This window comes from Streptopelia decaocto (assembly GCF_964273445.1).
Source record: "Streptopelia decaocto genome assembly, chromosome: 1".
NCBI lineage: Eukaryota > Metazoa > Chordata > Aves > Columbiformes > Columbidae > Streptopelia > Streptopelia decaocto.
Window position 1 is genome coordinate 182,734,789 of NC_138663.1, and position 17,161 is coordinate 182,751,949.

At 42.1% G+C, this 17,161-nt stretch overlaps 1 protein-coding gene across 1 annotated transcript; it reads right to left on the reverse strand.

Moving 5' to 3' along the window:
• Nucleotides 1-3,207: 3,207 nt before the first annotated feature.
• SPRYD7 (SPRY domain containing 7) lies at nucleotides 3,208-14,245 on the reverse strand. Its single transcript, XM_082043749.1, has 5 exons — nucleotides 14,100-14,245; nucleotides 12,094-12,210; nucleotides 8,343-8,509; nucleotides 6,603-6,705; nucleotides 3,208-4,426 (listed from the first exon to the last, which is right to left on the reverse strand). Exons 1-5 carry the CDS (start codon nucleotides 14,203-14,205, stop codon nucleotides 4,329-4,331), a joined length of 591 nt encoding a protein of 196 aa, XP_081899875.1. The 5' UTR covers nucleotides 14,206-14,245; the 3' UTR covers nucleotides 3,208-4,328.
• Nucleotides 14,246-17,161: the final 2,916 nt, after the last annotated feature.

Here is a 17,161-nt window from a genome sequence, read left to right on the forward strand (position 1 = left end):
ATCTTGAGGGATCCTTGGGCCTCAAAGCCTGGATTCTGAGGGACACATAAGAATCTGTGTTTCGCTGATTTGCTTGTGGGCCTTTATGAGATGTTATCTCAGTCACGAGCTCGATCAGTTGTCAGAGTACAAAGCAACATCAACACAAACTGACAAAGAAGATGAGCGAATACTGCAAAAATAATCTAAGAATTCACTCAGGGAAGGTCAAGAAATCCATGTAAATTACTAGGACCCTGTTCCTTCTATTCTTTGTGGGGTTTTTTTGTACACAGCTGTATGCACAGTAGTACATCCCCCCCAAAAAAACCCCAGCCTGAATACTCCAACAAGTCTGTATTCTCATGAACTTTTGCACCTGAATGGCAAGTCCTGCCATCTCTGAACACTCTTTGTTGGCCCAGGAGCAGAACTGCTCTCGCTGGGATTTAAGGCACCCAATGCACATCACAAAGTTTCTCTTTCCAGAGCATGTATGTTACTGCATCCTGGCATGATTCTTTTATGGAAGGGGACCTCTTCAGGCAATTCTTGACAGGTGTTTCTAACTTCATAGTATCTAATTAGGATTTTAAGCTCCTTGAAATAGTACTACCTGACTTCATCTACCCCTGAAGCACCATAAACGTTTTCCAGTATTATAAAAATAACAGCACAGCTGATCTATATGTAACCTCTGTTACGTGCCCTGTTAGTTCTATTGATTTGTGGATGTGCATATGAAGTCTAGTTCAGACTTTGTATCTTGCTGCCATGGTATAATCTCAAATGGGCTCAGTAAACACACAGGATTAGTCAATACAAAGTTTTGCACTCAAAGATATAGGGTGCCTAAATCATAACATTCAAAGATTAAGAAAACATTTGGATACAAACAATTAGTGGAAATACCTGAACCATTTCACTGGGAGGCATGATTCACTCTTACTAAAATGAATTTGCTACTAGTAAGTATACAGCTAAACCTTAACTGAAAATTACATTCTAGTGCAACTTTTAGAAACAGGTATTGCATCTCAGTTCCCTGGGTAAAGCTGGGACTGGGAACACATCTGGGGAAACATCTGGGTTTGTTGCCCGATGTTGAAACGACATGGGACACAAGTTAATTCACATTCTGTTTCTGTGGCACATCTTACCTCTACCCATGCTTCTCTTATGAGCTATAGCTGCAGAACCTTTTTTCAGGTGAAAACAGTGCTCACTTTCCATTTTGATAAGCAGACGGTAATATTTTATTCACACCTCCCTTTCCCCCTTATTTTATACAGTTTCCCTGTGTCATCAGTTACAGAGCAAGAAGTTTTCTGATTTTTATCATGAGGTGTAGTTACATTGCATAGTATTACAAGTGCATCTTACTCTGTTTAAGATGAGAAATTAACAACCTTGAGCTATAAAAGCAGGCTCTTTTCCTATTCTTTGGTGAATTTAGCAGCTGTTTTGAATATCCTATATTTACTAAAATGTTTTCCATTTCAAACACCAGCTTTGAAGAAAATAGCCTTCTCTGTATTTTAAAACAAGCCTACATTAAGCTTGAGGTAGCAACTTTTACTGTTAAAATTCTTAAACACAGCAAACTTCAAAAAAAGTTGTTTGTTGCATGCAGTTAGATGAAGTGATAAGAATTTCTTTAAATATGTCCTCCTTCCCCCAGGAACATAAGAAATATAATTCCACAAGAAGCACTTTCATCTCAGTAGTCTTTCATGGAAAAGAACCACCAATGAAGGCATTGTTGAAAGATATCAAAACGATGTCCTCCTCCTTTTATATATATATATATATATATGTAAAATAATTTCAAGTTTGAAGAGCTGACAAACTTGATTACAGAAACGTTATAGTATGTGTCAACTGGTATAGCAACATCACCTCAAGGAAGAATCACAGAATGGTTGAGGCTGGCTTAGCCATTCAGCCAGTTTCCAATCCACCTCACTGTCTGCTTACCCAGCCCATACATCAACAGCTTATCTATAAGGATTTTATGGGAGACAGTATAAAAAGGTCTTAATAAAGTCCAGGTAGATAATATCCACTGCTTTCCCCTCATCTAACAGGTCAGTCACTTCATCACAGAAGTTTATCAAGTTGGCCAAGCACAACTTCCCCTTGATGAAGTCATGCTGACTACTGATATTTATTTGTCGTTAATGTGCCTGGAATTGTTTTCCAGGATTAGCTGCTCCATCACCTTCCCAGAGATCAAGGTGACTGGCCTGTAGGTCACTGGGTGCTCCTTCTCACCGTCCTTGAAAATAGCAGTGACATTTGCTTTCCTCTAGTCTTCAGGTGCTTCTCCCAACCACAACTGATCAAAGATTATCCAAGAGTGGCCCCACAATGACATCAGCACACGAGTGCATCCCATCAGGGCCCATGAACTTCCAGATGTTCAGTTTGTTTAAGTATTCTCTGACCTGATCCTTCTCCACCAAGGGTACATCTTCCTTGCTCTGACCTTCCCCCTGGTCTCTGGGATTCCTGAAGTCTCATCTTGCTAGTAAAGGCTGAGATAGAGAAGGTATTTGGTACCTCAGCCTTTTCCATGGCCTGTGTCACTGGGTCTCCCACCTCACTGACCAGTGGGTGCACATTTTCCCTAGTCATCCTTTTGTCTTCTATGTACTTACAGAAGCTCTTCTTGTAATTTTTGACATCCTGAGCCAAATTCAATCCCATTTGTGCTTTAACTTTCAACTTTGTCCCTGGATGCTCAACACTTCTGAATTCCTCCCACGATACCTATATTTGCTTCTACCCTCTGTATGCTTCCTTTTTGTGTTTGAGTTTGGCTTGGAGTTCTTTTGTTCATCTCTCTTGGCCTCAAGGAGCAGTCCCAGGCACTCCCTGCAACCTGGGACTTGGAGGGCTGCATCAGCCACCTGAAGCTCAGTTTGTGTGGAAGCCTCTGCCCTGGCAGGGACAGCTGCTCCCACATCTACTGGGGAAACTGAAATTAAACATACAAATGTTTTGTATAACTTAAGATGATGTATCTGACCACAGGAAAGCAGAGCAGATTTCAAGGGGAGACTGTAAAACTGTACTCTGATCTCCCGAGCTTTATACCATCTGGTGACACAAGGGCATAGTTCCTTTCGGGTTGAAAAGTTCTACCCAACACTGTCATGTAATAGCAAGGCCACAAGGAAGGAAAACACAGGCCACTAGGAATGAAAAGACAGATGCAGAAAATCATAAGGTGAAAGGCTTTGAGAAAGCTGTTTGTATTTGAAAATCTCAGAATTAGATAATTTCTAAAAATATTTAAATAAAATAATTCATTTATGCAAATGCATTAACCCAGGAAGAGCCAAAACAACAAAAAAACCAAACATCCAGTATGAAGATTTTCTTTACAATAAAAATTTTTCTAGGAAGTATATTCAATATATGACAAGATGGGAAAAAAGCATCTCACAATTTATATTCAAGGGCATCACATTTTAGAACAATGTCTTAGCCATTAATCACTTATAAATGATTCACAAAGAAATTAAATACAATATTCCATAAAAGAATAATCTAATTTACAGTTTAAATGTAAGGCTTCACCATAACATCTCATATCCTTCACCCAGCTCTTTGCACACCCAAGTTGAGTACTTACTCTCCTATCACAGTAACAGAGCAAGGTGGTCCTCAAACACACAGGCAGTGCTCAGGTTTACTTTTCAAGTTCAACAAAAAAGTATGACTAGAAAGTGTCCTATTATTTGTCACAGTAAAAGCAAATGAAAAGCTAGGAGAAACAGATGTTATACTGAGGGAAGAGATTAAATTACACCTTGCAAAAAAAGCCCAAAACTTACCTAGCTGCTAGTTATGTCATCGTATCATTAGTTATTGTGCACAACTGGGACATCGCAACTCCAAATCACAGACTAGAAACACAGTGCTTCCTTTAAACGAAGTACATAACTTCCATGTGAAAAAAGCTGGGGAAAAAAAATGTGAAAACTATCCATCTCCATAGCTATCATATGCATAAGAACTATCGGCTTTACAGAGTGCCAGTTTATTCAAAATACTGAATGTAATACTGATGTCAATAATATCCCTTAGTCTCCTTATGCATCAAGTACAAATCGGAGAAAAAACGTGCCCCCAAACACTCATTTTCAACCACAAAACATAGCCAGAAATCCTGTATTTGCAACACAGTTACCTGGTGTTGCAGTTAACATTAATTCTGCAGACAACAGTCACAAGTACTTACTAAAAATACAGATATGTTTCCTAAAAGTTACGTGAAGCTTTATTTAAGATGACAATGCTTTTGTAACAGTGCAGGGTGCAAATTTTCAGTATGAAGACATTCAGAAGATTTGCTGCTCGAAGAGGATCTTTTCAAACCCTGGCGGAGGTGTATGATAAAATTCACTGAACTGACAATCCAGAATTGCACTGTCATCAACTGCAGAAGAAAAGCACACAGAAGGAATTAGAGAAGGAACACTTACAGTTTGATCCTCTGTTACACCACCTTACTAGATTATATACTATGCTCAAACCACGGAGATTATTCTCCAATACATCCATGACATATATACAATTAAAAGAAACTTCAATGCATTTGCCAAAGCGCTACACACATACTTCTGCTATTTAATCAGTAATGGTCTTTGGTGAAGTCAATGAGAATGCTACCTCTGATTTCACTGGGAGCGTTACAAGCACTAACTCCCAGCCAAGGTTGGGATTTGTCCCTCTTAGGATCAGTTAAAACTCCTAGCAGAATATTTATACGGTTCTATAGCACTTACACAAAAGTGTCTGAGGCACAGCCACTGAGGGGAACAATCTTCAAGTTCAATTTCTGTTTTACGTTCTCAGACTGGACATTATGTTTTCCTCCTCTATCATGTTTCTTCTAAAAATATACCTATAGTTCTAGTCTGAATTACAGATAGGATAAATGTGTAAGAAACTCTCTTCTCTATGGTCAAATCCTTTCCCATGACTAGAGGAAGTTCACATTAAATTAAGGACAATTATATTTAAAGTTTATACCAAGTAAGTACCATGAAAAAGCAATTTACAGGCCTCAGTTATATATGTATAAAACATCATAATTATCAGAAAATTATGTCCACTTGTGGAAAGTAAGAGCCTGGCAACAAAAGGTCATTGCATTCACCAGGCCCAGAACTGCCTCAGCTAGAGAAAGAGACAATTTACAGCAGGCTAGCATGCCACCAAATGCTTTCTGAAAGCGACCTGCATTCTCCACTCTATGTAACACCATTTCCAAAATGCGGGGAAGGTGCAACATTCAATTATCACACAATTATCTGTTTTCGCCGCCTGCCAAGCCTTTGCACATTTTAGCAGCGCCATCACGTGGCTTGAGGACACATCACAAAATGAACATATAAAACAATTTCCATTCTCACAGCTCAGAAAGATACCATTTGTCAGCTACATTTTAGAGACTTCAGAGGCTCTACTACACATCTAGAATGTTTTCTTCCTGTTCATAAATTCAATGTTACAAATGTATCAAGATATAAATGGGAACATGCCAAAAGTTCATTAGGAACCAACCAAGAAATGAAAAAATTATCCACATCACATAGCTGATGGTACCTCGAAGAGTGAAACGGTTTTGGAAGAGGCTGCTCCTCAGACGAAGCTCACACAGGAATAAAGATAAACTGGAGATGGTTGTAGGTGTCATACAGGGAATCCAACGAACAGTTATCACTTGCTCGAAGTTACAAGGCAACCCAGAGTGCAGCGCTGATTACGCACTGAGCCAGGGGATGTGCTGCCCTTCCCATGAGATGTGAAACAGAATTCTGACTACTCGGGAACTACAAAACCACCGCCAAGTTCCGGAAGAGCAAATTGTTAACACATGTCTAGGCCAAATTCCAGCTTCCATAATTCATAAATTCTTTCTTAAACTGCCTGTGCAGGGATTAATTGGATATGGTGTTTGTTTCTTGTTCAAAACTGCTGTGTTGTATTGATGGTTGCTGGCAAACAGCCACAATTCACTCACCAATTGTTGGATTTCAGAACTGGGCATCTATTTGGTAAAGCAGCAAAGAGCTGTAGCATGATAAAGCAAGCAGCTATACTAGTACTACATTAAAGTTTTTATCTCCAAAAGAAAACACAAACAGCAATTCAGTATCAATATTTAACACATATTTAACATGCATGGAGTGGATGAAATTAATAGCCATAAATACCAAGTTTCAGAGATAAACAAGATTAGTCCTCAAGTCTACATTAGTTTGAATTTGCTGTTTTTCTTTTTTTTCATCTGCTTCACAGGTTTTTTTATCTGGCAATTTTTAGACTAAGTGCAGAAACTCCCCAGCTTGTTGCAAGTAGAGACTGTAAGTAGTCAGTAAGTGGTGGTATATTTTCTAGGTGGTAAGCAGCATTAAAAATGAGGTGAAAATACACTTTCGTATTTTCCTAGCTTTGTATTTTCATGCAATCTAATGTTGTAGCTGCCAAAAAGAAATGATGGATGTGTGTTCCATCTAAGTGAGAAGAAGAATGCACAGCTTACAAGACAGACTTGGTATAAAAATATTTTCAAACTGTTTCACAAGTATAGACAATCTCTGACTTACCATAGACCACTGGATAGACAGTCCCTCGGATTCCTGAAGCTGGACAATGCATGTTCTTCCCATTTAAATATACATTTAATTCTACATGGTCATATGTAATGCCCTATGAAGTACAGAAAATTAACAAAAAAAAAGCGTCAACAAGTTTATACATATAAGACTGCTACTTAATTTAGCTTTCTTAGCCACGGGCAAATTTTAACACCATTATGCAAACCACAACATCCTAGAAAACCTCACTTGAAATATTCCTGCAAAGGACTAGAAGTTAATAAATGACCAGTAACATCTGTATTTTCAAATACTCAGGATTCCTTAATGCTCATTCAATTTGGATGCAGCACAGTAGTGCACACTGCATCTTACTACATTTACAGAACAAATTTTGAAATTATTCTTCACTGTGTTCAAGTAACACAAAATTTTCAATTATTTTTAATATGAAGCAGTTTGCAGTCTTCTTGTTTATATCTCCTCATGGAAATAATAAACTTAATTCATAGCATCAGTATTTATCTGTCCATGGTTCCATACAGAATCCTCTCTCGGCTCATTTACTCTGCCAGCAGCAACAGTCCATGGGTTCATACACAATGCTATAAATAGGTTGACTACAGAGCAGAAAGGAAACACTAACAAGGTAATAAATTACTCATTTGTTAGCTAATGATTTTTCTCACTGTTTTGGTATGGCTGAGTGTGGCAACTTGTGTTGTTCATTCAGTACTTCAGGAATCTATTTTCATGACAGAATAAACTGAAATTATTAAAACTGGGGAGTTAGCAGTAACCTGTCAGCTCCTTTTTTGTGATTACCTGAAGCTGTTCAGACTACATAGGTTGACCTAACCCTGAAACAGTCTGCAGCCCTCCAAAGAAACAATTTCAGAAGGAAATTAAAAGAATAATAACACTATCTGAGGGTAAAGGTTGGAAGCGTCGATCTTTCTTAATAAGAAATTTCTAACCACAGCTATACAGAGGCGAAGTTACCCAGCAAGAAAAAGTAGTGGTGAGAAACGGTCTGAATTTCATTGCATTGTTACCATGTATTTTTGAAAATAAAACTCTAACAGGACATTGAGAAAAAGACAGCAATAAAACACAATCCTTTGAACAAAGTCACTTAAAGATGTGTTGAGAAACCTGGAACAGTAAGGCACAAAAAAATCTTAAATTCTCCATTCTCTCTCATTCTTAATAATTTTCTCGGTAAGCATGATTCCCTCTCCAGTTAATATCTCTCTTTCCCTACAAAAGTTTGGCCAAAAATACAGTTCATCTATCACCCAGGACCTATCTCTGCTCAGCTCTGTCCTTCTAATCATTAACCAGGGAGCTACAGGATCTTGAGTTCAGCTGGGCATGGTGTGTAGCTACGTAACGCATTCCAGCACATTATTTGTTCAGGAAGGTCCCATCTCAAACAACAAGGATCCTTGTGATGGGAGTTACCTGTCAGGCAGATACTACAACCAGACTTCAACAGGGCATTAGAGGCCACTTTTCAAACACCAGTAAAGTCTGCTCCTCATCCAGAAACGTATCAATGCTGGGAAAGAAGGCCACAGACATCCAGGCTGCTCATCAGTTCAAACACCACAGGAGTCTGAATCAGCACTTTCCAAACTGGGAGATGCAGAACGAACAATTCGACTGAAACCATCAGTCTGACCACAGAGCTGTAAATACAAGAAATCTGGGAACAGCTGGGGAAATAAGAAGCCTTAAGAAACTCACCACCACATCGCCCTCCTGAGGAAGGCTGTTTGCTGGTAGTCTATTTTTCTCCTCATTGTTATAGTAGAGAGCTCCATCATTCCTCATCACCAGGCTATGGACATCTCGACCAAGTGGAATTTGATTCAAGTTTGCTTTCTGGGTTGCAACTCCAATACCCCAAATCCCTAAAACGTGACATTAACATGGTAAGAAAAAACATTATTTTGAAGACTACCTGACTGAAGCAGGACAGCATAAAGAATGTGGTTTTAACTAGTGCCATGGTGGGACTACCAGTAAATCTCTCTTGGAAATACCAGGTCTACTGTGGGTTAGCCCCAGTAGGCAGCTAAGCACTGCTCAGCCACTCACTCAATCACTTCCCTCCACAGCCCCCAGTGGGACAGAGGAAGCGGAAAAGAAGAATAAAACCAAGAAATCTTGTGGGTAAAGACAAAAATTGTTTAATAAGCAATGGAGAAGTGGAAGAAAGAAAACAAAACAAAGCAAAGTGATGTAATGGCAATCACTCACTACTTCTCACGGGTAGGATGCCCAGTCAATTCCTGAGCAGAAGACGGGTAACCTCCCTAAACCCCCTCCTCTCTCTTTTGTTGCTGAGCATGACATTATGTGGCATGGAATATCTCTTTGGTTAGTTCACGTCCTCTGCCTGGTTGCGTCCCCTCCCAGCCTCTCGCACACCCCCAGTCGTATTCACTGGAGGGGCAGAGTGAGAAACAGAGAAGGCCCTGATGCTGTGTGAACACTGCTCAGCAACAGCTAAAACATTAGTTTGTTATTAGTATTGTTTTCATCACAAATTTAAAACACAGCACCATAGGAGCTGTTATGAAGAAAATTAATTCCATCCCAGATGGACCAAATACAAGCAGCCACAAGAGACTGAAGATAAACACGTACCCTGAAAAAGAAGGATTCATAGAATTGCAACTACTTAGCTTAACTTTTATTCCCAGAAAAATATTGAAGACAAACTGAGACTGTAAAAGGATGTAAAAACCAGATCCAACTAGCATGGATTTGTGAACAACACAATTTCCTTTTCAACTGGTTAGACTAGTCTTGGAGAAAAAGAAGAAATTGTAAATATGACAGATCTTGATTTACTAACATTTTTGAAGCTCATACAACATCGAAACAGTCAAATTATGAAAACACGGTCTAGACAGTTACAATATGAATGCACAACTGGTTAGAAAACTGTATTCCAGGACTATTCATCAGTAGCATCCTGTCAAATCAAAAAAGAAGACCCAAGTGGGGTTTGAGGTTTTGCATTGAATGCACAAGGTCAGATCCTGTTCTGTATTCACATTAGCGACTTGGATAATGTTACAATGTGCTTATTAAATGTGCTGCCAATACCAACTGACGAGACTGCAAGCTCTTCAGAGGCCCCTCAAGTTTTAAATGATCCTGACAAATTGGTTAAGAGGTCTGAAATAAGGGAAATGCATTTGCTTTGTCTGAACTACGAAGAGCAGCAGGTAAGCAGGAATAGCAAGTGGCATAAATACAATTGTGGCTTGGAAACCAGTTCACAGGGAGTTACCACAGACCACATGCTGATTGTGAGTCTGTGCCCTACTGTTGTGAAAATCTTCTGGATGTACGGTACATATAAATTAGACATACTGTATGTACAGATGAAGGACATCTCCTGATACTGTAACTGGAGCAGATTATCCATTTGAAGCATCATACCTCAAGACAAATTAGGTCAATTAGAGATATTCTAGAAGAAACAACAAAACTGATCAAAAGTGTAAAAACATCATCTACATCTATATCATCTACCATCTGTACTCAGCACTGGTGAGGCTGCACCTCGAATTCTGTGTTCAGTTTTGGGCCCCTTACTACAGGAAAGACATTGAGGTGCTGGAGAGAGTTCAGAGAAGGGCAATGAGGCTGGTGAGGGGTCTGGAGCACAAGTCTAATGAGAACAGGCTGAGGGAACTGGGGCTGTTCAGCCTGGAGAAAAGGAGGCTGAGAGGGGACCTGATCGCTCTCTACAACTACCTGAAAGGAGGCTGTAGCAGGGAGGGTGTTGGTCTCTTCTCCGGAGTAACAAGTGACAGGACAAGGGGAAATGGCCTCAAGTGGCCTCAGGGGAGGTTTAGATTGGCTATTAGGAAAAACTTCTCTACAGAAAGGGTTGTCAGGCATTGGAACAGGCTGCCCAGGAAAGTGATTGAGCCACCATCCCTGGAGGTGTTTAGAAGATGCGTAGATGAGGTTCTCAGGGACATGGCTTAGTGACAGTGTTAGGTCAGTGGTTGGACTAGATGATCTTAAAGGTTTTTTCAACTAAAATAGTTATATGACTCTATAAGGAGACAATGAAAAAAAAAACCACCTTTGGGCTGTTTAATCTACAGAAGACTGAAATAAGGCAAAGATAGAATAAGTTTCAAACGACAAAATTGCAGAACAATTTATTCTATGACTTATATGCCCAGAATGAAAAGGATGAGAGTGTGAACAAGATTCTGATTAGACTTCAGAAAACCTTCCAATAGTCAGGGTGACTCCACAGATGATCCATAATAGACTGCATAGGAACACTTCAGAGAATTGAAGTTTTAAGTGAAGTGCTCTACAATTCTCCTTCCTTGGGGCACAGGAATAGAGCAGACATGGCTCATAGGGATCAGGAGAGTTTATTTCCTGTGTTTCTCAAGTATAAGCAGCTGGATACTGTATCTGTGTAAATAATGACCATATATGAACAACATCTGCCGTGGATTCTTCCCCCAAGAGAAAGTGTATTAAAATTGCCATGTTAAGACTGATCTGGGGTTTACATGCACTTTAAAACTAAACAAATGGTTTGACTGCAAGGTGTTTTGGACAGATGTGTGTTCCTGCTGCCTGCACTCCAACCCAACCGAAGGTGAATGACCCTTACCCAAAAAGCGCTGGGTTCAAGCTCCAACTGGTATCGTAAGGCCTGTCTCTGGACTAACATATCCCTTCTTCTTCCCTTCCCCTACACACTTAGGGAAAGAGCAGCTTCATTTTTACAATGTCTGTTTTTTTAAAAAATACAGGCTGATTTTTAATGTTAGAATACAGGCAAGCCTGGAGTGCACTCTGTACTAGTGAAGCTGACTGTATTAGTAAAAGCATAAGGCTTCCAAGTTTCATCCACTTTCAGCTGCCTTGCATCAGATCTGTGCAAAACAAATACAGAAACAGGGTGCTGAAAGGCTCCTCTTGATAAGGCAGTGTTGGAATAAGTGCTGCGCATTTGATTCAAAGAGCAAAATGTAGCACAAGGAGTGTTACCCTTGCTCAGGCAAGCTTGCTAAGTGCATGTTAAAAGCAAATGAAGCTATAGCTTCAAATAGCTACAAATATTGCTGGATAAACTGCACTATTTTAAAAAATACTTAATAGCTACAGTGTTTTATGTGGCCATAAGCACTTATTTACCAAAAAACATTTCCAAAATACGCTAACTGAAAAACATGCACATAACAGCGTACAAAAGCATATGGTGTTTCAGTATTTGCACTCCTTCAGCAATATACTTACCATTCTTTTCAATATTTCAGAGCCACAATGAAAAAAACAAAAAGAAATTTGCTTTTACACAATGACAACTTATAAAATTCTCCAATGTTCACAAGTTCAAGGATGCAACTAGAAAGATGCATGTGCTCAGTATCTGAGATATGACCTCCAGCAGGCAATCTGACATACCTTCCAAGTTTAAAGTTGTACATTTTTGCTGACTAACCTGTGGACTGGACTTTGAACTCAAAATAGCTCTTGTTCTGATGTAAAGGTGCATTGGCTAAGCAGCCTCCTGTGCCACATATTCTTCTGCCATTTTTCACAATAACAACATCTGTTCCTGGAAGAAGAAAAAAAACCCACAAAACTTCAAAATATTTTTAGAAGTCTGGAAGCAGCCCTTAAAACCCCTAAACACTGAGAACAGTTTTTGTTCTTTCTGCCCCAAGTAAGAGCTTAATTAATCTATGAGAGTTATGATGATGGACGACACTTTGAAGTAAGAAAAGGAAGGCTGTTGATAGGCTAGTTCATCTTTCAACCAGGATTTATTTATTTAAAATCTATACGCTGCTCTAATTTCACCTCTTGTGTTTTACGGCACCATGCTGATTATAACCTTTGCTCAGCCACTTCAGAAGTATAACTTACAATTTAGTCAGAAAGGGTTCACTGTAAGACCAAAGCCCTGTACTCTGGTCTTTATACACTGCAAGGAAAAGGCAAGGCACATTGGGTAGAAATGTTGGGTGGAATTGCAAGGTGTTTTATTATTTTCTGAAAAAATCATTTAATTAGAATCATGCCTGCCATGCATGCCTATCCTCTGCTAAGTTTTCATTCTCCAGTGAAAGACTTCATCTTAGGCACTCCTGTCATGGTCAAGAACACGGGAGAGAGTCAAGGTGCACTGATACAACTGAATAAAACCAGGCTAATAACTGCACTTGAACACTGGACCCTGGATCATTCAGACTGCTCTCCTGCTGGTCCGTTCCCGGCACTGCTGCAGCTGACCCAGATTACTTCTCAACAAAGCCTGGGCACGGTTTTGTGAATGCTCGTCCTAAGGGTGATGCTCACAGAGGGGTACGGACAAGACACCGTACGGCTTAGCTCCTTCTGTGTCTTCACCACCATAATACTAGGGAAAAATTCTTCATGGAGAGGGTGGGAGTGGTGAAGCATTGGAACATGCTGCCCAAGGAAGTGGTGGAGTCAACATCCCTGGAGGTGTTTAAAAGACATATAGACAAGGTTCTTAGGGGCGTGATTTAGTGCTAGAGTTAGGTTAACGGTTGGACTGGATAATCCTGAGGGTCTCTTCCAACCAAAATAATTCTATGATTCTAACTTGTCGCCTCTGCTCTAAGCCCCCATCCCTTGCCCAACCTGACCCAGACCTTCAGTCCCCACTGGCAGCCTCCTCCCCTCAGATACCTCTCTGAAACTGAGGCACCTCCCCAAATACTCATTCTGCTGATGAACTCCAACTGAATTTAAACCAAAGTGAGAATTATTTTTTTTTCTGAAAGCTGCCAAATCCATCTAACGAAGTGCCCCAAAGTGACTTGCCCAGCACCCCTCAGTGAGAGGATGAAGTTTAAGGGCTGGCACACATCCCCACTGGGGCCAGTACAGTTGCACTGCATTAAAGGGCGACAAAGCTGGTGAGGGGCCTGGAGCACAAATCTGACGAGGAGCAGCTGAGGGAACTGGGGCTGTTTAGCCTGGAGAAAAGGAGGCTGAGGGGGGACCTTATTGCTGTCTACAACTACCTGAAAGGAGGTTGGAGCATGGAGGGTGCTGGTCTCTTCTCCCAAGTAGCAAGTGATAGGATGAGAGGAAATGGCCTTAAGTTGCACTAGGGGAGGTTTAGATTGGACATTAGGAAAAAATTCTTCACAGAAAGGGTTGTCAGGCACGAAGAGGCTGCCCAGGGAAGTGGTTGAGTCACCATCCCTGAAGATGTTTAAAAGGCGTTTAGACGAGGTTCTTAGGGACATGGTTTAGTGCTAGAGTTCGGTTATGGTTGGACTCGATGATCCTGAGGGTCTCTTCAACCGAAATGATTCTATGATAAAACAACCAGCTCTGCCGGGGACACACAACCCCGGCCCCTCCCGTCTCACCTCCTGCCGCGCCCCGGGGCCGGGCCTGCGGCCTCCCAGCCGGGCAGTCGCCCGCTCGCCCCCGCTGCGGGCGGAGAGCCGGTCTCGCCCCGCTTACCCATGCGCTGCGTGTCGAGATGCACCGCCGGCATCTCCTTCAGCGGGATGTGTCCGGCGCCGCCGCCCCTGCACCAGGAGAAGCAGCAGAACACGGAGGCGGCCATGACTGGCCGGACCCCGCCGCCCCGCGCAGACGCAACGGCGGCCAGAGGGGCAGGGGAGGGGCGGAGCCTCCGCAGCGCCCCCTGGCGGGCGGGAGGTGGCGCCGCGCGGCGGAGCTGGCGGGTGTCGCCTCCCCGCTGCTCGGCCCGCCGCGACATGGCGGGACGCGGCGGGACATGGCGGGACATGGCGGGTAGCGGCCTCGGTCCGGGGCGCTCGTGAAATCGAGTACAGTGTAAAAAAAGAAAAGCAACAAAAAACAACACATGCGTGGCGGTGGCCAGAGGCAGCGCTCTGCCCCACTGGCCACCTGCAGCCGCAGCACACGGCCACCTAAAGGACAGTTTGTACATAGATCTGTATGTACAGATGAAGGACAATTCGTGTATAGATACTTATAGAAAAGAGATTGCTGATCATGCTAGGCAGTTAGTTGGTATCAGGTCAACGAACCCTGCACCACTGGGCTGTGAGGGAAGGCACTCCTTCATGGAAATGTACAGAATCACAGAATGTCAGGGATTGGAAGGAACCTCGAAAGATCATCTACTCCAATCCCCCTGCTGGAGCAGGAACACCCAGGTGAGGTTACGCAGGAAGGTGTCCAGGCGGGTTTTGAATGTCTCCAGAGAAGGAGACTCCACAACTTCCCTGGGCAGCCTGTTCCAGTGTCTGTCACCCTCACTGAGAAGAAGTTTCTTCTCATATTTAGGTGGAACCTTTTGTGTTCCAGTCTGAACCCATTGCCCCTTGTCCTATCATTGGTTGTCACCGAGAAGAGCCTGGATCCATCCTCGTGACACTCACCCTTTACATATTAATAAACATTAATGAGGTCACCCCTCAGTCTCCTCCAGGCTAAAGAGACCCAGCTCCCTCAGCCTTTCCTCATAAGGGAGGTGCTCCACTCCCTTCATCATCTTTGTTGCCCTACGCTGGACCCTCTCCAGCAGTTCCCTGTCCTTCTGGAACTGAGGGGCCCAGAACTGGACACAATATTCCAGATGTGGTCTCACCAGGGCAGAGTAGAGGGGAAGGAGAACCTCTCTCGACCTACTAACCACCCCGCCTCTAATACACCCCAGGACGCCATTGGCCTTCATGGCCACAAGGGCACAGTGCTGGCCACTTATTCCTGGCTCCAAGTAACAAGAACCCCATTTACCTATCTCTTTTTAAATTTTATTTATTTATTTTTATTTCTTGGAAAAGTCAGAAGAGACAATACTCCTCAAAGAAAAAGGTTCACCCCATCAGGGTCTGGCCACCTGTTCCACCCAGGGTCTCTCCACCCGTCTCCGTGGTGTTTGCTCCCTACAAACTGCCCTTTCTCCTCATCTTCCAGACCTGCCCAGCTGGTGAGCCTTAATTCTGAACTTTTTGAGTCCCGTTTGCTTCTAAAGTACTTTCTCATCTGTTCAAGAGCTTTGGTAGAGTGTTTTTCCTGATTTACTTGCGACCAGTTGAACTCAGCTGCAGAGACTGCTGCAGGGAAAAGCCAGCACACTATCTTGTCATTTAACACTTTTTTTGCAAAGCACACTTTGGGGTCAGCTTTGTGTCCCTTTCACAGAGGCAGAACACCACTGTGGCAGTTGCACACACTCCAATAAGGTCCGGAGCTTTCAACAGAGCAGTTGATGGCTCTTTTGAATCTTTTCTGCCACACCATGCCTGTCCACCTTGGTCCACGCTGACTGTCCCTGGGGCATGGTGACTCCAGTCATGTTCACTTCCCCCCAGCTGGGGCAGCAGGAGGGTCAATAGACAGGGCCCTTCAGTGCTTCTATCCCACAGCCAAATCCAACCTGGCTATAAAGCGGGGCACATGCTGAAGACCCCCTTTGGGTGGTCGTCTTGGAGCAGTGGGTCTATGAACAGAGCCCTGCCCGATGCCATCTAAGGAGACTTCCCGTGATTGAGAGCCCTTGCCTTCTCTTTGATGAGTGATTATTTTATTCTGGATATATCCTTGAGTGAGCCCTTGCCCACCCTGGGCAAGCAATTATTTCTTCTGGGTACCCTTGAGTGAGAGAAGTCTCTTATTTTTATAAGTGTGTGCATGCTGTGGATCATCATCCTTGTGTGGCTGTATGGTAATAATTTTCCTAACTGATATATTGAACCTGCAGTTTGTTAAGTGTTGCTGGAGTGCTGATTGATTTTTGGATAACCCCCTGCTTGCATTGGTTTCTGTCATTCGGTTTCGGTTCTGAATTAAAGTTGGTTTAAGCTTACATTTGCTTGGAGTCGTTTTGGGGTGCTTCCATGGCAGTCATGTAACTTGAAAAGCTGCAGTTCGACTTATGGTCTTTGGGTTACACAAGCGTTTCTTTAGCAAAAGCCCTGGAGCAGTCCCTACAGCAAGCAGCATACAGAACAGGGGCTATAAAACAGGTTCCAATAAATATAATAAATAGTGATAATGTGTCCGTAGAACCTCACCTGTGCCTACTTTACATTTTTATTTATCTACAGAAAAATATCCAATAAATGTTGTGCCATGAACTGCTGATCTAAAATGTTTTGCAGGCATCAGATAACTGAAATATTTAAAGGCTTATTTACCTCCAAACCAATTCGGGATGAAATTGTTGTTTCGCATGATTTTCTGCTGGTGTCTTATTTTGTGGCAGTTCACCTATGAAGCTCCATTAACATTTTATTACAGTGTATAATATGATGCAACTAAGGTAACACATGTGGTACAATGTTATCTGTCTTGGGAGATGTAGGGGGTTAAGCAGATATTCAAAAATCCTTGTTAAAAGAAGTCTTCATAGCAAGAAATTTCTCATTGGTCTGGATGGGCTGGATCAGTCACACTTACCCCTTTACTTGAAACATGAGGTGAAACGCTGTCTTTCTCAAAACTGTGCCTAAAACCAATCTGATTTTAAGAGCAGCTTTAAAATATGCTTCCGTTCTTTTATTAGATTTACTGTTACAGCCCATAAA

Coding starts and splice junctions, on each gene's coding strand:
- SPRYD7 (XM_082043749.1), bottom strand. CDS start 14,205: ATGGCCGCCTCCGTGTTCTGCTGCTTCTCCTGGTGCAGGGGCGGCGGC. Junction 12,211..14,099: donor TCTCGACACGCAGCGCATGG/GTAAGCGGGGCG, acceptor TTCTTCTTCCAG/GAACAGATGTTGTTATTGTG. Junction 8,510..12,093: donor GTTCAAAGTCCAGTCCACAG/GTTAGTCAGCAA, acceptor GTCACGTTTTAG/GGATTTGGGGTATTGGAGTT.